This window comes from Sarcophilus harrisii, chromosome 2 (genome assembly GCF_902635505.1).
Source record: "Sarcophilus harrisii chromosome 2, mSarHar1.11, whole genome shotgun sequence".
Lineage (NCBI taxonomy): Eukaryota > Metazoa > Chordata > Mammalia > Dasyuromorphia > Dasyuridae > Sarcophilus > Sarcophilus harrisii.
Genome location: NC_045427.1, coordinates 586,383,036 through 586,409,566, shown reverse-complemented (window position 1 = coordinate 586,409,566; position 26,531 = coordinate 586,383,036). Strand labels below are relative to the sequence as shown.

The 26,531-nt window shown below is 34.5% G+C and overlaps 1 protein-coding gene across 10 annotated transcripts in view; it reads left to right on the top strand.

The window, feature by feature from the left end:
* IDE (insulin degrading enzyme) overlaps window positions 1-24,454 on the top strand; it is a 104,333-nt gene extending 79,879 nt beyond the window's left edge. For 9 of the 10 annotated variants that reach the window (XM_031956054.1, XM_031956052.1, XM_031956053.1 and 6 more), the window contains 9 exons: window positions 175-295; window positions 4,095-4,186; window positions 6,111-6,222; window positions 8,814-8,981; window positions 11,450-11,722; window positions 14,128-14,189; window positions 19,816-19,888; window positions 21,352-21,419; window positions 21,995-22,179. In XM_031956054.1, the coding sequence (XP_031811914.1) occupies window positions 175-295; window positions 4,095-4,186; window positions 6,111-6,222; window positions 8,814-8,981; window positions 11,450-11,722; window positions 14,128-14,189; window positions 19,816-19,888; window positions 21,352-21,419; window positions 21,995-22,090 (1,065 nt within the window). In that variant the 3' untranslated portion in view covers window positions 22,091-22,179. Of the gene's footprint in view, window positions 1-174; window positions 296-4,094; window positions 4,187-6,110; window positions 6,223-8,813; window positions 8,982-11,449; window positions 11,723-14,127; window positions 14,190-19,815; window positions 19,889-21,351; window positions 21,420-21,994 lie in introns of all 10 variants that reach the window. The other variant, XM_031956061.1, reaches the window with a different exon arrangement.
* Window positions 24,455-26,531: the final 2,077 nt, after the last annotated feature.

Genomic DNA, 26,531 nt, shown 5'->3' with positions numbered 1-26,531 from the left:
CAGAAATGTTTTTACTTTCATACAACTGGATAGAGCATCACTTAAATCTTGGAAAGGCACCAACAGTGCCATGATGTGTTGTGCATTATGAGAAAATAACTTAAAATGATAAAAATATTCTTGACTAATGACTAATTACTAATTAATTTGGTACATGCCTTATCCTTCACACAGTATATGCGCTCGCTTAACAACTTTCGAGCGGAACAGCCTCACCAGCATGCTATGTATTATCTCCGACTGTTAATGACTGAAGTGGCCTGGACCAAAGATGAACTAAAAGAAGCTCTAGATGGTGAGAACTCCCTTAACCACTTTAGTCTTAATATTTGGGTTTTTTGTCTGGTGTCACCTCAAAAATACATTAGTGAGCTGTGATTTCATTGGTGTAAACTGCCATTATTGAGTATAACCCCCCAGTGACTCACAGGTCTGCTGGCTTGTAGCCTTCCTGCTAGTTGATATGTCTTTATGAACTTAACTGAGTTGGTCCTTGGTTGGTTGATGTAGTGTCCATCACTAGGTCCATATTTAAAGCCTTTCCAGCTTGAGTAGGATTTGACAGAGGTCAGTACTGTGTCCAGCCTCCTAGAAACCTAGAATATAATGGGATATCACAGTAGGACATCAATGCAGTTTACCTTGCATTATTTGGGTTAATCACAGTGGCTTTTAAAACATTTTGTAACTCTTAAACCATCACTAAAATAAGTAGCTTAGATAGTTGAAATTTAATGACCTAAACACAAAATAGTCACTATTCACAAAAGCTGAAGAATTAGGGTTTGCAGCTTTTCAAGATTCTGGACTTTATTGCTGTTCTTTTGAGCCTAATCAGTAGTGTGATTAAACTCAAGGATGTTAGAAAACATGGGTAGAATCTGAAAGAAATTCAAGGATGTTTGAAAACATGGGTAGAATCTGAAAATATGTGTCTTATAGTGTGGGTTTCCTTTCCTTTTCTACTAATCACTTTTCCTGTGCTTTAGTCAATTAAATAGGTACACAACAAATACCAGTTAAATAACATTTAAATAAGGAGTGTTTCTTTGATTTGTTTTGGCTTCAATTTTTTTCTTTTTTTAACTGTTTCAGACTTCAAAACTGCATCAGCATTTCTTTTTCCCCCAACATGTTCAAAACAGAATGACAGTTTTAAAAGGAACAGAAATATTTTTGAATTTTGAATTTTTTTCAATAACAAAAGCTCCCTATACATATTTATTAGAGGAGGGTACTATGTTTTTGATGTGAAGATTATTTCATATTAGCAACAAAATATTTAAAACTATTATATTTATAAATTACATGAAGCATTTACATTTATGCAAAAATTGTGAAAATAATTTAATAAAATAAATAACTTTAGGATAGTTAATGTATTTTTACAGATTCAAACAACACATGTTTATTATCTTAGTTTACTAAATAATGTTTTTAGTTTCCAACACCATCTGAGTGATTCTAATCATTTTGTGAGGTGAATGAATAGTTGTTCAACATAATAGGAAACTAAAGCCATTTCTAAAGTGATTTAAGCCTGGGTCAAATGACAAGTGAGTTTGAAGTAACGCAGCCTTATAAGATAATTCATGTAATAGGCATGAAAGAATTCCTTCCAAAAATATATTTTTTGTGAAGGTGGATTCAGTTTTCCTCCCCTTCTTCTCCAAGAAATGGCTCTTCTGTTCATTTAGTTAAACCAGTATTTATTTAAATTTATTTAACATTTTACCTATGGTATTTTAGAACAGTGTGCTAGATGCAGGGGAAGAACCAGCTTTTAGAAGAATCTACCATAGTGCCTACCTTCTAAGTCTTTAATGTGGTGGAACGAGGTTTGATTCATATGAATGTAATTATGTGGAATAATACATGACTGAGACAGTAGAGAGGAGAAAACTTACCAAAATTGCATGTAAAGACCTCAGGTTTAAAGGTTGCTGCCAGAACTAGAGATCATTACTGACCACAAAATAGAAAATTTTGATTATACCAAACTGAAAAGTTTTTGTACAAACAAATCTAATGCAGACAAGATTAGAAGGGAAGCAATAAACTGGGAAAATATTTTTACAGTCAAAGGTTCTGATAAAGGCCTCATTTCCAAAATATATAGAGAATTAACTCTAATTTATAAAAAATCAAGCCATTCTCCAATTGAAAAATGGTCAAAGGATATGAACAGACAATTCTCAGATGAAGAAATTGAAACTATTTCTAGTCATATGAAAAGATGCTCCAAGTCATTATTAATCAGAGAAATGCAAATTAAAGACAACTCTAAGATACCACTACACACCTGTCAGATTGGCTAAAATGACAGGAAAAAATAATGATGATTGTTGGAGGGGATGTGGGAAAACTGGGACATTGATTCATTGTTGGTGGAGTTGTGAGCGAATCCAACCATTTTGGAGAGTAGTTTGGAACTATGCTCAAAAAGTTATCAAACTGTGCATACCCTTTGATCCAGCAGTGTTACTACTGGGATTATATCCCAAAGAGATTATAAAGAAGGAAAGGGACCTGTATGTGCACGAATGTTTGTGGCAGCCCTTTTGTAGTGGCTAGAAACTGGAAACTGAATGGATGTCCATCAGTTGGAGAATGGCTGAATAAATTGTGGTATATGAAAATTATGGAATATTACTGTTCTGTAAGAAATGACCAACAGGATGATTTCAGAAAGGCCTGGAGAGACTTACGAACTGATGCTGAGTGAAATGAGCAGGACCAGGAGATCATTATATACTTCAACAACAATACTAGATGATGACCAGTTCTGATGGATCAGGCCATCCTCAGCAACAAGATCAACCAAATCATTTCTAATGGAGCAGTAATGAACTGAACCAGCTATACCCAGAAAAAGAACTCTGGGGATGACTAAAAACCATTACATTGAATTCCCAATCCCTATATTTATGCACACCTGCATTTTTGATTTCCTTCACAAGCTAATTGTACAATAATTCAGAGTCTGATTCTTTTTGTACAGCAAATAATGTTTTGTCATGTATACTTTATTATGTATCTAAGTTATATTTAATATATTTAACATCTACTGGTCATCCTGCCATTTAGGGGAGGGGTGGGTAAGAGGTGAAAAATTGGAACAAGAGGTTTGGCAATTGTTAATGCTGTAAAGTTACCCATGTATATATCCTGTAAATAAAAGGCTATTAAATTAAAAAAAAAAAAAAAAAAAAATAAAGGTTGCTGCCAGCTTGACAAGATTGAAAAGGCATTGATTAGGGGATAATAGTTGGTGGGTTAGTATTTGCAATTAGTTTTATTTTTTATTTTTTATTTTTTTATTTAATAGCCTTTAATTTACAGGATATAAACATGGGTAACTTTACAGCATTAACAATTGCCAAACCTCTTGTTCAATTTTCACCTCTTACCCCACCCCCCTAAATGGCAGGATGACCAGTAGATGTTAAATATATTAAAATATAACTTAGATACAATAAGTATACATGACCAAAACATTATTTTTGCAATTAGTTTTAATGGATGAGAAGCTGTTTAGTAGGTAAAGATAAAGACATACAGCATCTTTTTGAGCAAAGGATTAGGGAGGGGAAGCCCCAGGATATGTCCAGATTATAGTTAGTTGTTCAGTTTGCTTGAGGCTGAGTTATACAGTTCTCATCCCAAGCACTTATTTCCACTTGAAATTTCATGTTGCTCATACCAGATAGCATGTATCAGATCAACGATCAGAAATTCATATTGGCCTGAATTTTGTTTAGATCTGTATGGTTCTAAACTGTAGCCCCTTCAAGCCAAGACTGACCTCTTTCCACCTGTTCTATCATGGAAGTTTTCTTTTTATTCCATTTAATGGGAAAGTTTGCCTTCATTGTCAACATTACATCCATTTTCCCCTTTAACCATCACTATGCTGCTAGAAATTGTTTTTAGTAGAGTTTAGATTACAGTGGGGTGGGAAAATTGATTTCATTTAAATAGTGATACATTCAAAAGGGGGGGTGGTAGGTATGTTTCTTCAAGCTATTTTTGGCTTTTGTATATTTTAATATTTAATTTCATGTTATTGAATTAATGGTATCTTAACATTATAGATGTTACTCTCCCTCGCCTTAAGGCCTTTATACCTCAACTCTTGTCACGGTTACATATCGAAGCCCTTCTTCATGGAAATATAGCAAAACAGGTTTGTGCCATTTTTATTATGTGTTTAGGTTTCCATAGTTCTTTGTGCAGAAATTCTGGGTATATTTTTACTCATACTTAATTTTAAAAAGTATATTAAAATGGTTTATGTGTACTCATATTCAACTTTGCGTTTGAATTTATGGCATATGAGGTGCCTTTCAATAATGGGATTCCGTAATTCTACAATATGTTCACATTGTTCTGTTGACCTTCGTCTATTTTATCGAATTAATCAAAAGAATGGGTAAAACAGAATAACTTGCTTAATCAAAGTCCTATTTCTTTGACGGCCAGAACATTTTTAATATAAAAGACTTTTCTCTGAGAAATTTAGACTAACTAAATTCTTGCTCCTTGTCCAGCTTTGTAAACTAACTGGCATCTACCTAGAATCAAATGATTACTTCTTCTTGATCTATTCAGTCAATTTGATGCTTCCTCCTACTCCAGAGCCATAATTTACTGTTAATAACAACAGCAATAGCTGCTATTTATAGAACACATTAAATTTTGGAAAGCATTTTTCCTTTTTATCTAATTTGATGCTCACAACATTGTTGAGATGTAGGTATTACGGATATTACTCTAATTATTTTACAGATGAAGAAACTTAGTCTCAGAGAGGTTAAGGATTTGCCCACAGTCATTCATTCAGCTGTTGAGTGTCAATATCAATCTTGGAATTTTCAGGTCTTTTAGTGTTGAGTTTAACTTAGGATTGCTAGAGAATCAGACAACTATTTAACATTCTAGATGAGTAGATTCAATTCCTATTGGTTTCTAAACTCTTATATTACATATTGCTGTTTTCATCTACTATTTTTTACTGGTTTCATCTTTAAAAGTTAGATTGAGCTGTGTTTTTTCCACTGAGATTTAAGTTGAAACTGTCATTCTAAAACAAGATTAAAACATTTCTGTTTTTATCTTCAACATTTATTAATTAAAAATATTTATGGATCACTTGTTACATATAAGCCATATTTTATTTTATGTTTTCCAACTTAGATCCTAATGATGGATCACTCAAATCAAATTACTGCCATATCTGTCACAGTCAACAATGATGTACTCTCTCCTCTTTCTCACTAAATCTTCTAGGTTAATCATCCCTTCTCCTTTATGCTATAGTTTCTACTCTGATCCCCTTTTCCCAGCTGTATACATGCCTCTTGTGGAACATCTCTGATTGCCAGATACCATAGCAACGCACCAGAGAAATGAGTAAATTCTGGGGCAATCTGACATTACTTAAATAAGTAGAGATAAAAGAAATGTTTTATTTTCACTGTATATTTGGAACATTTTATCAGTAATACACTTATTTTTAGATACCTATCACTTTCCCTATATTTATAACTTATAACATCTGATTGCACCCTACCACATAAGAAAGATAATTAAGCCAAAGAAATTGTGTCATGTGTGACCACATGTGACAGCTTATTCAACCTTACTCACTTTTCATCCAACATTGTCCTGCCAGGTGGAAAGAATCTACATTAGTTCATAGTGATTTTTGGACAATGTGGGAGCCTCTTGAAATGGATATCTAACTGCTCTGACCCTATAAGCTGTGAAATCTTTGTTTCTTCAGTAATTTAAAACTTAGCTTTCCCCTTATCCTTACAATTGCAAATGGGGAAATAGCAAAGTCTTGGTTTTTAATGATATATACCTCAATTGAAACTTGATTTTATTGATTAATTTAATTTTTGGATAGTTGTATAAATAAAAATGCATTTATTTAGGAACAGAAATAAAGTTTTATGAATGTTTCAGTTATGGAAATTTGCTTATTTTTCTATAGAACAGAAATATATACATTGTAGAAATATGCACAGATCGACTCTGTGATTACTTTTTCAAACATATATCTGATTATTTGTTTAAAATATAATAATGGATATCTTTCTTTTTAGGCTGCATTAGGAGTTATGCAGATGGTTGAAGACACACTCATTGAACATGCTCATACTAAACCTCTCCTTCCAAGTCAGCTTGTACGATACCGAGAAGTTCAACTCCCCGATAGTAGGTGCCGGTTTTATAAATGAGGAAATAATTTACACTTGTATGACATTTGATGTGGATGTTGATAGATATTCCCTCTGCTAATTTGTATGTGAAGTCTTTGCACATGCTGGGTGCTTAATTATTTCCTTAACTGAGTGGAATTTGGATTTGTGTTGGGTCAAGAATATAGCATTCTAGCATGGATAAGCATTTCTAAAGAGAAGAAACTAAAGACAAGAATTCAGGTGACATTTGGAGCTGTCCAAATAGGGGGGGATATTCAGGAGAGAACAGAATATGAATAGTATAGAGAAGAGTCAGGGAATAAAGTTAAAAGCCAGTGAAGCATGTAGTAACTCTTGTTTACAAATATAGGAATTGTATATATAAAGATGAGTTGTCAGAAGAATCTTTGGCAGAAAAAATTTGAACAAAAATAACTCATGACCAATGATAAAATATGTACTCTTGATTTATGCTCTTTATAAGAAAGTGAACCTCCATAAGTACCAGTAATTTGTATATTGGAATTTGCTACATTTTTTCATTTTTTTTGGTGAAAATTCTTTCACCAAAATTTTTAAGTATCTTTCTTAGCACAGCGATATAATGGAAATTAATCCAGAACCAGTAGTGTAATTCTTTTGTATGTACTCTCAAAAGGACCAAAAGTAGCATGAAAAAAAGCTGTCATTTAGATTTGAAAGTTTGAGAATTCTCTGATTGATTATAGAATTGTTTTCTCTAAAAATTAATACTTTAGATAATTACTTATTTTAACTGTAAGTGGTTTCAGAAATTTTCCTTTGATATTACCAGTTAGCTTAACTATTCTTGCCAAACCTTTAGCTTTTTTCTAGCCATTATGAGAAGTGACTTGATGTGGTAGACTGCTGTAGACTTGGGGCAGGGTAGGGAAGGCTTTAAGTCTTAGCGCTCAGACTGACTATATGGTGGTGGTCAAGTCATTTTATTTCTTTGGACCTTAGATCCTTCATTGTTTAAACGAGGGACTGGTTTAGGTTATTTCTAAGGTCTTTTCCATTTCTAAAACTGTCTTATACTGTCAATGAAAGCATTTTAAAGAAACTTTAGGGGTTTGTGGAAGTTACTTTCAAATGTTAATATTTCATCCTTAACATATCTTTATTTATTTATTTTTTTTTAATTTTTATTTTTTTGCTGAAGCAGTTGGGATTAAGTGACTTTCCCAGGATCACACAACTGGGAAGTGTTAAGTGTCTGAGACTAGATTTGAACTCAGGTCCTCCTGACTTCAGGGTTGGTGCTCTATCCACTATGCCACCTAGCTGACCCTATCCTTAACATATCTTGACCAAGGATTGAATTGCTGTTCATGTCAGCAATCAATGGGGATTGAGGGTAGAACAACTAAGTGTCAATGCTTTGTGCTTCTTTTTATCCTTTTGCTGCTCCTAAGGTAACATTTATTAAAGCTTCTACCTTCATTGGAGATGAATTTATGGAGGTATTAGACTCTTGGATTTACCACATGAGACTTTTAAAAATGTAAACATCAAAATTGTCCCAAATTAGGTCTAAGTTTTTTATGTTAAAGATGAGCCTAGGGATGGAAAACTAAAAAGTAGTATTGTGTATTTACTTTTGTTTTTTTCCCTTTTTACAAGTGGAGCTCAAAATGTAGCTATTACTATAGATCGACACACACATATTTACAAGCCATTGCAATTCTAAGGCAAATTAGACATTTTTGCAATAAATAGCCCACTCACCAAACTTGTGTACCTTTCTTCCTAAAATGATTTAGGCATTATTTAAACATAGGATCGTAGTGTTTTAGAGCTGGAAGATACTTTAGCGTGCTTTAGTCTTTTATCATTTAAGAATGCCTTTTTGAATCAGAAATGTCTCTTAAAGATATTTTTGTTGAAATTCTCCTATAATCATCATAGCTGACATTGCTGTATAGCTTTTCATATTGCAAAATGCTATGTTGAAAGGAAGCACACATACACTTCTTTGTAATATGTGACTGTCTTTCTATGGGTTTTCTTGAACATTAATGCTTTGTAGGTAAAATAACAAATAAAAGTAGCTAGACTTAAATGATACGAGGTTATGTGACATGCTCCAAGGGACACACAGCTCTTGAGTGTCTGAGATGGAGTTTGAGCTCAGGTCTTCTTGGCTCCTACATCTGGCTCTCTGCCCATAGAGCCACCCTGCTGCCAAATACTCAAAAAACAAATATACTATTACTGAATCCCCTCTATTTGAGGTAAATTAATTGATTTTACACATTTGTTTGGCACTTTATAATTATATGCCAATATTATTTTTTTTAATTAGCAAATTCCTCAGTCTCAGTTTTAAAAAAAGAAATGAGGCACTATCACATAGAGGAGAGAACTCTGCTACTGCTGCTGGGAAGCCTGAGGTCTCATCCTGACTCTGGGTCCGTCCTTTCACCTCTTTGGGGCTCATTTTTCTCATCTGCCGAAGAAGATTGAACTACCTTAAGCTTCTGCCCTCACTGTCTCATGATACCTGTAGCTCTTAAATTTTTCATAATTGTTAAGGTAATTGAATTTTGGAGACCTACAGTTAATTTTTGCAACTTTTCCTAGGGGGCTGGTTTGTTTATCAGCAGAGAAACGAAGTTCACAATAACTGTGGTATTGAAATTTATTACCAAACGGATATGCAGAGTACCTCAGAGAACATGTTTTTGGAGCTCTTCTGCCAGATCATCTCAGAGCCTTGCTTCAATACTCTGCGTACCAAGGAGCAGCTAGGTGAGTTCTCTCCCCCTTTGGATATTTTGAGGAGAAAAAAAAGGAGCATAATTTCAGGTGAGGTAAACAATCAGCATTCTCAGAAAGAATGTTTTAAGTACAGATAATGTATAGAAAAAAATACAATAATAACCTTGTCCCTTTCTTCTCTGAACTTTAGAGACTAAGAAAGAAGGGTACACCTCTGTAGGAGAAATCGACAAGAGACAGTAAAGCCACACGTGGACTGGCAGTATCACATTTATATCATTTTTAGGTCTACATGTTAGGAATGAGGAGAAGAGCACAGAATTAGGATGAAGTCAGGGACCTTAGAGCTAAAAGTCTGTTCATACTGGACAGCATAAGAAGGCTGTTTCTGATAAACCCGAGAATGTGAAATTTCAGAAGCTGTTTAGGTAAATATGATCAAGTTTTAGAACTGGAAAGTTTAATAACTAAGTGTATCCTTTAGTCTTTAACTTTTACCATTTAGGAATCATTTTTTGAAAATAATCAAGAAATGATGGGGCAGACTGGGGGGATGAACAAAGAAATGGAGGGCTTGGAGCATGAGACTGTTTTGAAAAAGATTGCAAGTCAGGGAAGGGACAGTTAGATGAAGGAACCTTTGTGGCTTGTCTACAAGGCACTTACAGGTGAAATCAAAGAGTAGGATATACTAGACTACCCTAAGAGGAGGACTTGGGGCCTCTTGGGAGTTGGTGCAGAAATTTAGGGGTGGCTTCAGGCAACATATGTAATCTTTCATTTGAATAGCCACGTGATAGGTACAGTTAGGAGAATCCAATAAAGAGGAAATGATATTCCAGGGAAGAAAAAACAAGTATTCTAGGTTAAAGCGAAAAGAGAGATTTTATATAAGAAGGAGTAACAAGATTTCATAAATGGATATGGAGAAAGGCTAGAGATAATTTGAGATACTTTTCTCCATAATGGGAAAATGAGATATGGGGGGAGAATGGTAAGGGAAGAGGAAGAACTCTTTCCTTACTGTGTTCATCTTGAGCTGATATTATTTTGTACCAATACAAGGAATCATTTAGTCAGTCAAGAGATTTTTGTTGAGTGTCTTCTGTGTGCTGGTCATGGGAGATGCAATTCATAAGTGAATTGAGCCTCTGCCTCAAGGAGTTTACATTCTATCAGGGGGGAGATGTGTGTGTGTACACACACACACACACACACACACACACACACATACACACAAATATGAAATAACTTAAAAGTGGTTTGGGAATGGGGGGGGCATTAATAGCTGGGGGGGCATCAGAACTTGAACCTGAGTCTTGAAATAAAGATGGGATTACAGAAGGTGCAGAGGGGGAATAGAAAGAATATTCCACACATAGGGCACAGCCATGTAAAGTCCTAGAGGTGGAAAGTGGGGAGTGCAACATCCATGATCTCTTGTAGATCAGGACCAGGGTGTCTTAAAATTAACCATGAATGAATAAGGGACACATGATTTGGTGTCTTATTTTTGAGAGCAAATCTACAAAACTAGATGATGTTGCCAAAGGTGTTATATGATGAGAAGAGTAAGAGTGAAGAATGGAACCCTATTGAATACTCTGTCCTAGAATGTTATTAGTTTTCATTTTTTGATAGACTTGCTGAGAAGTCTTAGTAGAAAGCAAACCAAGGGGAAGACTAAATTCTTGAAGCACAAAATACTGGGGAAAAGAATGGTGTAAAACAAAGTAGTAAAATAGTAAAACATTAGAAATGTCAGGGAGAATTAAAAAGGAAAATATAACCTTTAATTAGATAATTAGGAAATCTTTGATTATTGTATTATAAAAGCACACAATAATCATAGTATATGAAAACTGTCAGAGTTCTTACAAAGTATTATTGTCCCCATTTTACAGATTAGGAAACTGAGGCTGAGAGCACTTCAGTCACTTGCTCAGAGTCATATTTCTTCTAGTAAATGTTAGAGCTACAGTTTGAAAAAGATCTGAGTTTAAGACAAAGACCAGTGTTCTTTCCATTACGCTGAGATGGAAGCTAAATTGGAATGGGTGAACTTTTAGGAAGCTCTTGAGGTAGCTTTTAAGGGATGTGAAAGAGAAAAGAGTAGAAAAGTTGACAGTTTGAGGGTATAAAGGAATCCATGTTCCATTGCTTAAGAATTTTGGGAGTGAGTGAGAAGTGTATAGCCTGAATGGAAGGAGTTATCCAAGATGAAAAATTAGAAGTGTGAGTATAAGAAAGACCTGCTTGCCATTATATAAGAAAGGAGTTGCTCATTTTTTCAGTTATTTGGAAACCATATTTTCATCTTTAGAAACTAAATCCAGATGATTAAAAAAATTTTTTTTGGAGGCTAATAGCCCGAAGCACTATGTAGCCTTTTTTTTTTTTTTTTAAAACACTTTTGCTAATTGCACTGATTTTTCAGATTTAACCAAAAATCTCTCATGATTCAGAAATTATAACTGTTTTTTGACTCTGTCTTCAAGGTTACATTGTATTTAGTGGTCCCCGTCGAGCCAATGGCATCCAAGGTCTTCGATTTATCATCCAATCTGAAAAACCACCTCACTATTTAGAAAGCAGAGTGGAAGCTTTCTTGTTATCCATGGAAAAATCTATAGAAGACATGAACGAGGAGGCCTTCCAGAAACACATTCAAGCCTTAGCGATCCGTCGGCTAGATAAACCAAAGAAACTGTCTGCAGAGTGTGCTAAATATTGGGGAGAAATCATCTCTCAGCAGTATAATTTTGACCGAGGTAAGGCAGAACAAGTTAGTTATTTACAGCCTAAAGGTTAGATTGGAGCATTTATATATTAATTCCAATTACCATGTTACAGTATAAACTTGTATGATCTAAGAGATAGAAAGTAGGCTTTAGGGTCAGTTCTCATCAGCTCTGGGGGGACATAAAAATGATTGGTGTTTGGTTATTACCCTCTGGGCAGAAAGGGAATTTAAAAAAAAAACATCCTGGAAAAATAAGCTTCCGTATTAATAATCAAGTGTAATTGCCATAAAGTGCAGAGTCTAATAAATGCCATAAGATAGCAGCTAGGGATATAGTAGAATGTCAGCAAAACCTGAATGGGAATCCTGATTCAGAAACTGTGAGTAGCTGTGTGATCCTGGATAAGTCACTTAGCATCCTTCAGTTCTCTTTTCTCCCTCTCTGTCAAGTAAAGATAATGGTAGCAAAAACCAGAGGACTGTTCTGTTCAGAGGAAATTATATGTAAAGCACTTTGCAGACCATAAAGTGCTTTATAAGTATCTGTTAATCATGATCATTATTGCTATTGCTATTATAATCACTCATACGAAGGGCTTTGATTTTTAATATTACTTCCATGGGGATGAGGCTCTCACAGAAATGTTTGTGAAAGAGGATCCTTATGTTAAACCTTAAGAAAGGATAAAGCAAGGAATTATGAGGGAAAGTTGAATTGTAAATAGGGAAAAGCTGTGTGAATAAATGAACGTAGAAATAGAGAGAATGTACTATGTTTGGGAAGTAACACATAGTTTACCTTTATTATAGCCAAAGGAAGGAGAGATAGGAGGCCAGAGAGAGAGGTGGTGGTCAGGTCATGGAGACTTTTCCTTTGCTAGAGCAGATCAGTTGAGATTCTGGTGGTAGGTAGGGAGTGGATAAAGTTCTTGAAAAGGGAAGAGACATGCTCAGAATTTATTATTTATGTAAGTAGAATTATTCAGGTAGTAATGAATTAGACTTGATGCAGGGAAAACTGGCTTGTGTGGATATCATATGGGAGGCTTGAAGTAATTATTCAGGCAATGAAGGATTAGACTGGAGTGGGAATGGAAATTGTGGCAGTGGACATGAGAAACCCCGCTGACACTGAATGGATGGTAGCTGGTTACTTGCTTGGATGTACACAGAGGAGAAGTAGAATATGACTGTAGAGTTTGTTAAGACCCATGTGACTAGAAGGAAGGAAAGGAAATCACAAAGAGGAAGAAACCAAAAATGCCAAGGATAGAGGCTTGTGAAAAATGGATGTATTTAGGAAGAAATTTCCCCAGATTGAGAGCAGGAGGATTGGGAGTGTCCAGTGTGACAAACCAGAGAATGGAATGACTAGTAAGTAGTGTCAAATGCAGCAGATATGTTAAGGAGGGGGGGGTGATAGAGAACTGAAGGAAAATGCCTTAACAAATGATTTCACAGGCCTCATTTGGCCTGCAGGCCAGATGTTCACCACTCTTGCCTAAGAGGCGACAAGTGGGGCAACAAATGGGGCGGCAATTTGAGTTAGAAAGTAGGATTGAAAAAAAGAGGGTATTTTTGTTTGTTTTAAATAGCAGGGGCAAAGTATACATTTGTGCAGAAAGCAAGAGACTAAGGGAAAGAACAATCCAAAGATTGAAGATATATAGGAAACAAGGAATGAGAAAGCATTAGAAACACAAATGGAGGATTTTATCCTAAAAAAATCCTCCGAAACAGAAGAGGAATAGAAAGAATGAGTAAAGAGAAGAAAATATTTTTAAATTAAGGGAAGTGTGCCCTCTATTATTTACATGAAGTTTTTTTTAAAAAAATGGTCTTCTGGAATTGCACATGTTTAATATATATTGGATTACTTTGCCATCTAGGGAAGGAGTGGGGAAATTTGAAATACAAGTTTTTGCAAGGATCTGTGTTGAAAAATTATCCAGGCATGTTTTGAAAGTAAAAAGTTTTAATAATAAAAAAAAAAAAAGTGGTCTTCTGCTAAGGAGGTATGGAGGGTAGGAATCACATGAAATTAGAGAATCAGAAAGATTGTAAAAAGGGTTTGGAATTGGTGTTGTGGAGAATTCAGGAGAGAGGGAATCAGCAAGAAACAAATGAAGAAATTACTTAGACATCAGCACAGTCTCATACTTAGAAGATTTCAAGCTTCTGATCTTTGTTTTATCATAGTATGTTTATCAGCTTAGACTTGACTGAGACATTCTCAAACCCAGGTCTCTTAAAAAAGACTTTGAAACGTATTTTTTTCTCATTATTAACCAATATAACCTTTAAAAAATTAATTAAAACAATTTTCTACATGCTTGGTCACTTAAAATTTACATTTAAAGAAGCATAATGATGGGGTATTGGTAACCGCTTTTTAACATAATAATGGATTTTTTTTTTATTATTGATTTCCAGATAACACAGAAGTTGCATATTTAAAGACACTTAGTAAAGATGATATCATCAAGTTTTATAAGGTAAGTTCCATGCAAATATGGAAATGTTTATTAGAAAAAAACAAGTTTATGGTTATCTCTACATTTTGGGGTTAAACTTATATTTATGATCCATTTACGATGACAGTTTGGCATTTTTTAATTTCCATTTAGTAAAGGCATCTGGAGTTTGAAAAATAGTGTATTTTGAATTTTTGTTGGTACATGTATGTATATGTACACACACTGAAAACAGACTTATCTATGTGCCTATATACATATATATGAATATTATCTCAGTATTAGTACAGGCTTTTTACTCTTAAATATTTTTCCATTTTACTTGTTCCACAATGTCTAATCAATGCATATCCATTACTATATATTCTTTTGAAATATATGGATAGACAAACAAATGTTAAGGCCCTGCTGGATTCCGGGAACTGTGCTAAGCATTTTACGGTTGTCTAATTTGCTCCTCACAACAACCCTGAGAGGCAGTTGCTATTTTTATTCCTATTTTACAGATGAGGAAGCTGAGGCAAACAGTGTAAGTGACTTGCTCAGGGTCACAGCCAGAAATTGCCTGAGGCCATATTTGAACTCCAATATTTGACATTGCCAAGTGAAGGCTCTAGTCACTGGACAATCTAGCTGTCTTTATCCATTCATTTGATGATTTTTGCTGCAAAGTGTGTGTTCCTAGCATAGGTAGCAAGAGGCAGAGCGAAGGGTTGAGGGGGTTTGCAAGAGTAAGCAAGCAGATCTACCACATAGTACTTTTTAAAAAATTAATGAAGGTGGGGATAAAACACATCTTGAGTTTTTCTCATCTAATCCAAACAATCATCCCATAAACTGACCTACCATCACTGCAATCAAAAGTATTTGGCTATTCCATCTGCTTCTCCAAATAACTGTCTTGTTTCCATTTTGCAATCTTCCCCATAGTACAATGAAGGAATAAGAAAAACAAGTAAATGGTGAATGACAACAACCTTATGAATTGTTAATACAGTGATGATTCCTTTTCTGCATAAGAGCTGCTGGTTCATATGATTAGATTTAGAACCACAGGAGAAGGCCAAAAGTCACACACTCCCCTGCATCCTCACCCTCCAGTCTCCATCTTTTTTTTTACCATTGAGGAATCTGAGACAAAGAAAGCTTTAGGGGACACCCACACCCTGTTCTGTTTTATTACTCTTTATGAGCATGATCAAAATAAGACACTTATAAATCATTTTGCTACTAGGAGAATGATTTTGTCTTTTTTTTTCCAGAGAAAAGGACAACATTAGTTCAAAACTTTCCTAGACAGCTTTTTATAAAAGCAACCTGAGAATTAGTTCCAAAGATTTTCTAAATTTAAGAAAGAATGCAAATAATTACTAAATGTCTAATGTATAGTGAAGCATATTATATTGGCTTCTAAAAAGTGATACTTAAGAGATGTTAAAAACTGATATTTTTTGTATGTTGCACGTATACTTCAATAGCAAGGACTTCTTGTATGTTCATTTTATGGCATTTGGGTCATCATTTTTATATTAAATGAATGACTTTTTCCTTTTATGATCTGATTAGTCATGTCAGAAATGTGCTTTGGGTCCTTGTTGGGAATATAGTAGCCACATTGTATCATTGCTTCCCTTATCTGGTTCATAACGCTTTTCCAAGGACACACTATGCCTAATAGTAATTAAGAGTATAAAAGTGTCTGCATTGTTCTTTAGAATAACAACTCTAAAATGAAGGCAGTGCCCCTGGCCCATATAAAAATTTTAAGATAGTGTAGTGCAATGGCTATAGAGGGCCCTGCCTTCTAGCCAAGGACCCTCAGGTTCCAGTCCTTGTCTGGCCTGTAGTGGATGTGTGACTCCTGGGTCACTCCAGGCTCTCAGAAAGTTCTCAGGCTAAGCAAACCAGAGAAATTGTAGGGACTGGTCCTAGAGTTGTACTTGAGAGCTGGGTCAGCACCCAGCATGGTAGTGCAAGATCACCATGGTGGCTGCTTCCTGAGGAGAAGGAGCTTTAGCTGTGCTGCTTGGTGGTCAGTCCCGGCACTCCCTCCCTTGGAGGATGGTGCTTCCTCCGGCCCAACTCTATTCCGTGTCTTTCCTCTGAAATCACTCATCCTTCTGGTGCTTTACCAGGATTATGCAGCCGTTAAGTGTGGAATAATAACTCCCATTTCTACAGTGTATTAAAGTTTACAAAGTGGTTTCCTCATTTCCCTGTGAGGTAGGTAGATAGAAGTATCATTCTTGTCCTGCAGATGAGGACACTGAGACAGAAGTTAAGTGCTGTGTGCTAGTGATCACGCCCTAGTGAGCACAGTAGTGAGGAAGCACCATCATATTTATTAAAATGTATTAGCTTTCTAAGGCATTATGTTGTAGTCTTAACTGATTTGTAATGGATTTTTTAAGTAATGAGATTTGAGTAACTGCAGCCAGGAAGACAGATACTGACAGTGCTGCTCCATTCTTTCATCTGTTTTTTTCTTAACTCTCTGTAAAAGGCAGACCTACAGTATCTCTTGCTCTCTCTCTTTTGCCAGTTATAACCCTGTACCATGCACCCGGTCTCATGTAAAAATATGCTTTGTGAACAATTTTATGGCACTGGAATGGTAGCTGTGTGAATTATGAGAAGAAATGTGAAAGTTTAGGGTTAGAGTATCATTTACAACTGTAATATATCTCAAAAGAATGAAGGAAATGCCTTCTTTTTGAAAACTTGGTTATTGATATACAGTGGATACTCCCGTAGCAGCTGGTGATTGAAGTTCTGAAAATGTCAGTTATAGAATGGAGTTATTTATTTATGTCTTAAGGAATAGTGAAATCCCACATATCTCTGGCTGGTTTGTGTCTATAATTTCAAAAGTGTCTTTTATGGAGAAAGACAGGTCTTACATTCTTGTCATCTTCAATGATGGTTTGTTATTATTTTATGCAGATAAAGCATTTGGTAGAAGTTAAATTGTTGATGATTGGCTAAACTAATTTTATATGTATGCATGTCCTGTTTTTTGCTTATTATATCTTGTAATTATTAGACAAGGTAAGAGAGAAGGAGAAACATTTTTTAAATAGCACTTTAGTATATGTTATGCATTTTGATTAGCCCCTATCTTATTTCATCTTCCCAGTAGGTGGGTGGTGGGTGGTGTCATTAGCCTCCTTTTAAAACCTTTAAAACTGAGGAAACTGAGACTGAGGTTAAGTGATTTGCCCAGAGTTAAACAGCTAGTTAAATGTCTAAGGCAGGATTTGGACTCAGGTCTTCCCATTTCCAGGTCCAATGCTCTGTCTCTTGGTTTATCTGGCTGTACTTCTCAATATTGATCTTATTTATAGAAACATTTAAGAGACAGTAGTTAAAAGTTTCTTTAAATTTTCTCTAATTACTTATCTTATATGCATTCATTACTATATTGTAGTATGTAGTACTCTATTACTACATTTATAAGTTGAGACTATTTGAATATAAAATATTGGTTAATATAACTTAAGCACTTTAGAAATGTACTAGAGTACACACAAAATCATCACCAAGTAAGTAAATGACCAGATTGTAGGAGTAAATAGTACCTATAAGGATGATAATTGCATATAAACATGTAGAGAGAAGTATTTTTCAATCCTGTTTTTTCTCATGGCCTTTGGAGTAACTTTAATCCCCTTTTTTTCTTACGAGAAAAAAAATTAACTAGAAAGTATAAATGACTGCATTATAGATTATTCTACATATTTGATATAGATAGTATATATTGCACAGTAGATCAATGTTCTTGTTTTGTCTTTGGTGTCCTGCAACCTTTTCTTGATAATACAGTTGTTGAACTCTTGAATTGTTGAAGGTTGGTGGTAAGGGAATTGTCTTTTTTTTTTTTTTTTTAATTTAATAACTTTTTATTGCCAGAACCCATGCCAGGGTAATTTTTTACAACATTATCCCTTGCACTCACTTCTGTTCCAATTTTTCCCCTCCCTCCCTCCACCCTCTCCCCCAGATGGCAAGCAGTCCTCTACATGTCAAATATGTCACAGTGTATCCTAGATACAATATATGTGTGCAGAACCGAACAGTTCTCTTGTTGCACAGGGAGAATTGGATTCAGAAGGTATAAATAACCCGGGAAGAAAAACAAAAATGCAAGCAGTTTACATTCATTTCCCAGTGTTCTTTCTTTGGGTGTAGCTGCTTCTGTCCATCCTTGATCAATTGAAACAGAGTTAGATCTCTTTGTCGAAGAAATCTACTTCCATCAAAATACATCCTCACATAGTATCCTTGTTGAGGTATATAATGATCTCCTGGTTCTGCTCATTTCACTCAGCATCAGTTCATGTAAGTCTCTCCAGGCCTTTCTGAAATCATCCTGCTGGTCATTTACAGAATAATAATGGGAATTGTCTTTTTAATGCTAAGTAGTGTAAATAAACCAAAGATGATGAAAATATACTAGTTAAAGAACAAGGAAGGAAAGCAGCTATGGAAAATAATGCTATATTTAAGGATTTAAGATTAAGTAGATCAAAACTTGACAGTAGATGAGACAAATTTAGAGATTCTCCCATTTGTGAGACTAGAGAAGAAATGCATTGACATTGATGAGGGACAGAAATATAGAAGGTCCAAGAGCCTTCATGTAGAATAAGTTTTTTACCCCTTAATGGAGGGAAATAGTAAGCAGTGAATCTACAGAGAAAGTCTGCTTTGCTGTGTTATCTATCACTTAGATCTTCTCTATACCCCCAGATGGAAATAATACTAACTTCTTTCCTTGAATCCCAGTGTCCCCTTCCTTGTGTTTGTATTGTCAAAAGTTTGTTGAGGATAAAAAGTAGAATTTTATTATTAAATTCAGATCTTTGCCAGCCATATAAAATATATCCAGCTTTGTACCTGGCATTTTCGAACCTTTGGACTTAAGAATATTTAAAATCAACAATATGTAAAATATTCTCCACCCCTCTTCTCCCCTCTTCCCCCCACTGAAATGTGTTTTATTTTGGAATATGTGTTTAGATCAGTTGTCACTACCAAATATAAGAGCATATTCACTAAAATACTACATTTGGCCTTTTCAGACATTTTATTTCTTTTCTGTCCAAAGAACTATAGTATAAGAATTAGTTTTGGTACAGAGAGGAGGAGACATATACAGTCGAAAAGTTGGCATGTTGAAAATAACATTTCTCCTTTAAGTCTTATCTTTTGCCCTTATGGCAAAATGTTAGAATTTTGCTAAAATGCATTGTATAATAGAGGTCTTTTTCTTCTTTTATTATAATTTGTTTGATCTCTGTTTCACTGTAATAAAGATTACATACTTTTCCTCTAGTTTACATTATAACATTATTGTTTTTGTTTTGTTTTGCTGAGACAGTTGGGGTTAAGTGACTTGTCCAGGGTCACACAGTAGGAAGTGTTAAGGAGGTCAGATTTGAACTCAGGTCTCCCTGACTTCAAGGCAGGTGCTCTATCCACTGCACCACCTAACTGCCCCCATTATAACATTATTGAAACCATTTCTCAGGATTGATCCTATCCTGGCCTTGTAACCAGTTGATTTTTTTTTTTTTTATTAATACGGATAGCCCCTCCCATTTATTCTGTCAGAAGGGAAATAGCTGATTTTGCCTTTTCTCTGCAGGAAATGTTGGCTGTAGATGCCCCCAGGAGGCACAAGGTATCCGTACATGTTCTTGCCAGGGAAATGGATTCCTGTAAGTATCACATCTACTTTATGTTTTATTTATGTTTTTAAAAAGCACTACTAACCTTCAATTATTTTGCATTTCATCAATGCTAAATGCCAGGCAGGAGATGATGGTGGTTTCCCAAAGTCCAGCAAAATATTCTTAATTTTGTCCTGTTCAGTGGTTCTACATTTGAGAGTATCTGGGGCTTTGAGGTTATTGAAACGGATCTGATAGAAAAGAGATTTGTATAGGTAGATTGTGAATGTCTCAATTTTAACCCCTTCCCTCCCCAATGAATAGAATTTTCCTTTAATCAAATAGTGGCTTTATTTTATAGCTGTGTTTAACAGTTGAGACATAATAAATGTAAGGCAGTCCTATACACACAGGTTTATGAGAATATTATCTCCCTAAATGAAAATGATTAGGCCACCATACATCAAGCCCCTGGTGAAGATGTACCCCCTGTAGTGAATCCTGGAAAAGTGCAGTATCAGTACTTTTGGGTGTGATGATAAATTTTATTAAAATTCTGATTCACTAAAATTCATTCCATGAGAATTATCAGATGTCTGCTCTGTCTGCTATTCTCCTTCAAGCTCTAAGCTTGTGGAGCCATACTCATTTATGGCTTGACATTAAAATATGTTTTAAAAAAAAATACGGAGCTTCCTTTTGATTGATATTTTTGTCTTCTCCATCTCTGTAGTTGATTTCTCCATATTCCCTCCAAATTGCTTCCCTAAAGATGTGCTTCCATTTCTTATGTTGGGGAACCTTTAATATCTTTCCTACTTGACAACATAGATTTTCTTTAGTAACCATGCAAATGAGCACCTCTTTGGGTCTTACAGAAAATAAGGCACAAATTTAAAGGTTTTAGTGGGGAACTTTTATTACTGCTGGGAGCTACTTGTTTTGTTTGTTTTGTTTCATTTTAATATATTCTTGGGTGTGAGAAATATTCTTAAGGGCATTTGACCATGGAGTTTCCTTCATTATTTTCTTGTTTTTACCCTTAATTATCTCACTGAAGTAGTTGAATGGCTAATCATGAAAAATGTCAGTTGTATGACCTTTACTATCACAGAAACATCAAAAGATGAGACCTAAGAATTATTGCTTCTAGGCTTTTAATAATCATTCTACCAGGCTAAGCTATAATTGCCCCTAGTTGCCTTGGGTACTCCTGCCCAACTCAAAGCATTGATATGGTGAACAGTTAGATGAATTGGAAAGGAACAGAGAAGACCTATTGCAAAAAACTTTTTTTATATTAAAAACTAAAGAATTCTTATTTTATTTTAAAGCAGTATTTTTTAGCAACAAGTCTTAAAGTTATTATGATCATATAGTAATTTTGTTTAAAAAGAAACTACACATTTAATTGCATTTTATATGAGAAACTTGATGAGGTTTTTTGGGAAACTGTTCTAAATGTTCCAGTAAAAAGCGCAATGTGATATATAATTCTTGTTATCTTGTAGGTCCTGTTGTTGGAGAGTTTCCATGTCAGAATGATGTAAATTTGACACAAGCTCCAGCCTTACCCCAAGTAAGAAAGCTAAATCTTTGCTGGAAATGTTGTATTTAGATGATTATCCAAAGAAGGGGGAGGGATTTGTTACTTGATGCAGCTTATAATGGAGAGCCTCGGGATCCTAAGCGGGTGTTAGAATTTCAGGTCTGTGGGCTTGGTTCCTTCCTTGACCCAGCCCAGATATTTTGGACGTTCCGGGCTTGAAGTATTTGCTTTTCTCACCTCATGAACCCCTCATGATTGAGGGTTCAATCATGATTCTTGTGTGATGGAGGACCTGCCACTTGTGTGGAGAAGTTGGCCTTCACTGTGCTAAGCTTTCAGAGCAGCAGGGCACTCTTGGTATAGTCTTTCCAAGTGGGCACTGTCAGAGGAGGAAGGCAAGGAATAGCTGTCTATCTTGCCATAAGCAGCCCTAGCTTTATACCATAGATTTATGTAGAAATCCCCATTGTCCTCCATCTGCTATGGAAAATCTGAGATATCCTGCCTGATGGGTGGATAAGAGAACAATTTGCCCTCTTGTTTCCATATATCTCTTCAGTTAAAGATGCTAAGAATTGTTTTTTTTTTTTTACCCACAACTGCAGCCAGAAGTTATCGAAAACATGACGGAATTCAAGCGGGGTCTGCCACTGTTTCCCCTCGTGAAACCACATATAAATTTCATGGCTGCAAAACTCTGAAGAACCCAACAAACAGAAAAAATGCAAATGGATCAGCATTCTCATGTCTTCAGCAGGGTTCAGAAGGAACACAATGTTCTTATTAGGGAGACAATCTGGCCCATTTTAGGAGTTTCTGGTTCATTCAAGATTCATACTGTATTAGAGACAGATGATTAGAAAAAGCAATTGCAGTCAAATGGCATTATGTAGAGTATTAAAAATCAAAACTAATTAAAATATTAAAGTCTTCTAGATGTAGTATATTTTTAGAATGTTACTTACCTATTGAAATATTTAAACTTCCCTTTAATTACTAATAGACATCCCCCAAACATAACATTTCTTAAAATGTTAAAACTGTTCCCACAGAATGCTCCTTCTCTAACTCTGTAAAATACTCATTGTCAGAAAAAAAGATACATTAATAAGCCTTTTCTGTAAAAAGTTTCCTAACTTAACAAAGAAGGCTTCAAAGCTTTTTGAAAGGTGACAATGTTGGGTAACACCTTTTAAGAAGAAAACTGATCCTCCAAAAAAAAAAAAAATGCTTTCTACTGGTTTGTTTAAATAAGATCAATGGTGAATATAAAATTTGACAGATAATGGACAAGAAAATATCCTTTTCTTTTACTGGTGAAATCATTGAATGTGTAGGCATGGTTTTAATCTTTTTATAAATGTGAACACATTTTATATTCAAATTAGTAGAATGGCTGGAAACCCTAGTCCATCCCATTTATTTATGGTTCCAGAAACACTATCCCTTTCATCAATTTTATCCCATGTTGAATTTTCTCAGGATTACTGTGTGGCCATTTTCTTTCCTGTTGAAATGATTTTCTTTAATTGCAGTTCTTCTTGTTTCTGAGTGGTCTGTGGCATTCATCACTTTTACTTTTCCCCTTCACACACTGCTACCTTAGTTTAACAAGCACAGGTAGGGTCCTCTGAGGAAGGGAGTGCCTGACACATTCTTCTAACCTCAAGTGACATCTTCAAAACACGCCCAGCTTCCCAGTGTGTCAGAGCTGGCCTCCTGGACTTGTGGCACCGAACAGAAAAGGCATACTTGAGGTCTGTGAACTGCAGAAGTGTGTTCCCCGTGGATCACGAGGGTATGGTGGTTAGCAGAGCCACGGTTTTTGGGAGTCATTGTGGAAAATAAAACCCCAGGTTATTTTTAACAGCATGGATTTTCTAAAATTCTTAAATTGTTAGTAGTCTTACTATGTTGATAAATTAATGCCTTAAAATGTTGATAAAATACTTTAAAAATAAATAGAAAGTAACTGGAATGAATAACTGAGGCTTTTCATCCCTGAGCTTCTGTCTTTTTTTTTTCCCAGGTGAAGTTAATATAGTAGATTCATCTGCTTTTAAAAATATTTGCCATTTTCAAAACTAACTTCAAATGAAATTGTGGAAATGTGCTGATTCCATATGCTGGTCTCTGTGACTTTAGGCTGTCAAACCTGGAGCCAGTTGTAACAAACTGAATTCTCATAACAGCCAGTCACACCTCAGTTTTAATATGACATGGCTTCCATATGTAAAGTCACAACTTTTCACATCTAAGTTTTTATACTTGCCATTTTTCAAATCTAAAATCGGGGGCATACAAACTGGGGCAAGAGTAATTATAATCACAAACATGGAGGCTGCCTTTGAACACTTGGCCCCATTTCTACTTGTAGATGAGCGGTGCTATAATGGTCTTTTTACCCTTTGCCTTTGGGACCTGACTTTCTGAAGGCTTTGCCATCCATCAGGAGGTTTATGTGTTTATCAATCCCTTCTGGTTATATGTATTTATAGAATATGCAGGTTATTATCAAGCTGCAGATTTAAACAATATATATAAAATGGGCTGTAGTGTACAAATAAGCCCTCATAACAGTCCATTAAAATCCACTGGGTAAAACTTTTCTGTACAAAATGAAATACTATGGATGCAATTTTAACTTTTTTTAAAAATTGGATGAAATTTAACAGTATCACATAATTTTTATGAGGAAGGTCTATTTTTTAAGTTCTGGAAGGTGGCTTGTGTGGTGTGCCAGAACCATGTCTATCCTCCAGCCTTTTACCCAGTTTCTGAGTTGATTCTAGCAGTACAGTTTGATAACTCAGGCATATCTAATGGGTCATTTCAATGGATCCAAAGCTGCAGTGTCTATAAGCAATAACAGACTACCTAGGATACTGTTATTTACTCTTAGTGCTTGTTAAATACAATTTGTGAAAGAAACCGTAAATTATTAGTTCCATGTAACTTTTTAAAGGCTTCTATTGAGTAGTTGATGTGGAATTGAGAGCATGTGACAAGCCATCATGGCCGTGTGCTGGGGTTATCCTGTTTACAAATAAATGGTCTGAATTTAACCTGCAGAGTTTGCTTTTGTATTTTTATTAGTTTGCCATATTTAGTAAAGTAAGTAATAATTGACTAGTGTGCTAAAGAGTGACTATATACATATATTTTTGGGCAACTTTCAGCAGTCAGGGAATTTGAAAATGGGCTAGAAGAGGCAAGTTTTGTTTTTCATTATCACCCATTCATTTATTTAAAATAATATCTTTTTAAAACTGTTTATAGTGTTTGGTAATAGTGACTTTGAATAGACATATAGGCATAGTTCAATTGTTTTGGAAGACTAATTATAACTAAATACTCAAACTCCAAGTCATCTGAATAAGCACAGAAAAGATCTTCAAGAAAATATACTATTCTTTAAAGGAAGAAAAATATCTTTCCTTAATAAAATCAAAAGTGATAAAACAAAATAGCTCCAATTGTTTCTCCTTGTTAAATAATGCTTTTTCAAAAAGTTCAGTAAGAAATTACTCATTTTCTCCACTTTTATTAGACACTGCACTAGAAAGTGTCTGTATTCCCAAAGCAATATAACAAGAAATAGAAGTTTTAAAAATACTTTTTAGATTTCTAAAAAAAAATCAACCAAAATGAATTAAAACAATTACTTAAGTAAATTAACATTATATAAGATACACAAAAAATTGACTTTTTCTATATATTTAATAAAAACATATAATAAATACAGAAAATAGAAAGAAAAAAATTTCTTTAATGGTAAACATTATTTGAGAATAATCCAGCAAAGTATGTAAAAGCCATTACATTTTTTAAAAAAATGAAATAAAATAATACCTAAATAATTGCAGACCTATTCAGTGATGATGGCTGGATTATGGATATGGATATTTCATAAAATAATAATATAACCCTATATAGATTTTTATCAAATTGCCAAAGTTTTACTTTATAGGATTTATACAAATTAATACAATGTAAAATTGATTTGTAAATATAAAAGATTAATAACATAAAGGTACATAATAAAAAAATAGGAAGGAAAACTGATAAAACTATTTTAAGCAGTAAACATTTAAGATATTCAAATTGTATAAAAATATAGAAAAGCAGATGAGAAGAGATTTTATATTTATAAAAAAATAGAAACTAATACAATAGTCAAATGCTTCAGAGCTTAAGTGCACAAAGTGTTAAGTAAGAATTTTTATTTTTGACCTAAAAAAGTTGTAAAAATTGTAGTCTGGTAGAAATATATACAGATAATAAACTTATAAGAAATCCCAATTACATACAAAAAAAGAAAACATTCAAATGGATCTGTAATCTCACCAATTTGGATACTCCCTCCAGAAATGCACCCTATCCATGACTACCCATCTCATTCTTATAATCCAAGTTTTTCCATAACTTCACTGCAGAGGATATATTCAGTATATTAGATAACTTCCTTCTTCCATAGTAAAATATTAAAATTTTGTCATTTTTCACTATGACTAACCAGTCTTTTTTTTATAAGATAAAGAATCACATTATGATATCTTTATTCACACTCTTCAAAATTAATTCATTATATATCTACATCCTGTTCATACCCATTTCTATACATGTCTCTCCATTGCCTTCTCTTTAAAACTATTTTTACTATGTCAGATGCAGTGGCATTCCACATCTGAGACAAATTTTTTCTGATGCAGAAAATCCTGATATTCTAAAAGAAAAAGCACTAGCTTTAATTTCTTTTCTTTTTTTTTTTTCCAGTGCATTTTTTTTATTACAGCTTTTTATTTACAAAATATATGCATGGGTAATTTTTTAGCATTGACAATAGCAAAACCTTTTGTTCCAATTTTTCCCCTCTTCCACCCCCTCCACCAGATAACAGGTAGACCAATACATGTTAAATATGTTAAAATATATGTTAAATACAATATACATATACATATCCATACAGTTATTTTGCTGCACAAAAAGAATTGCACTTTGAAATAATGTACAATTAACCTGTGAAGGAAATCAGAAATGCAGGTGGACAAAACCAGAGGGATTTGAAAGTGGTTCACACTCATTTCCCAGAGTTCTTTTGCTGGGTATAGCTGGTTCCATTCATTATTGAACAAATGGAAC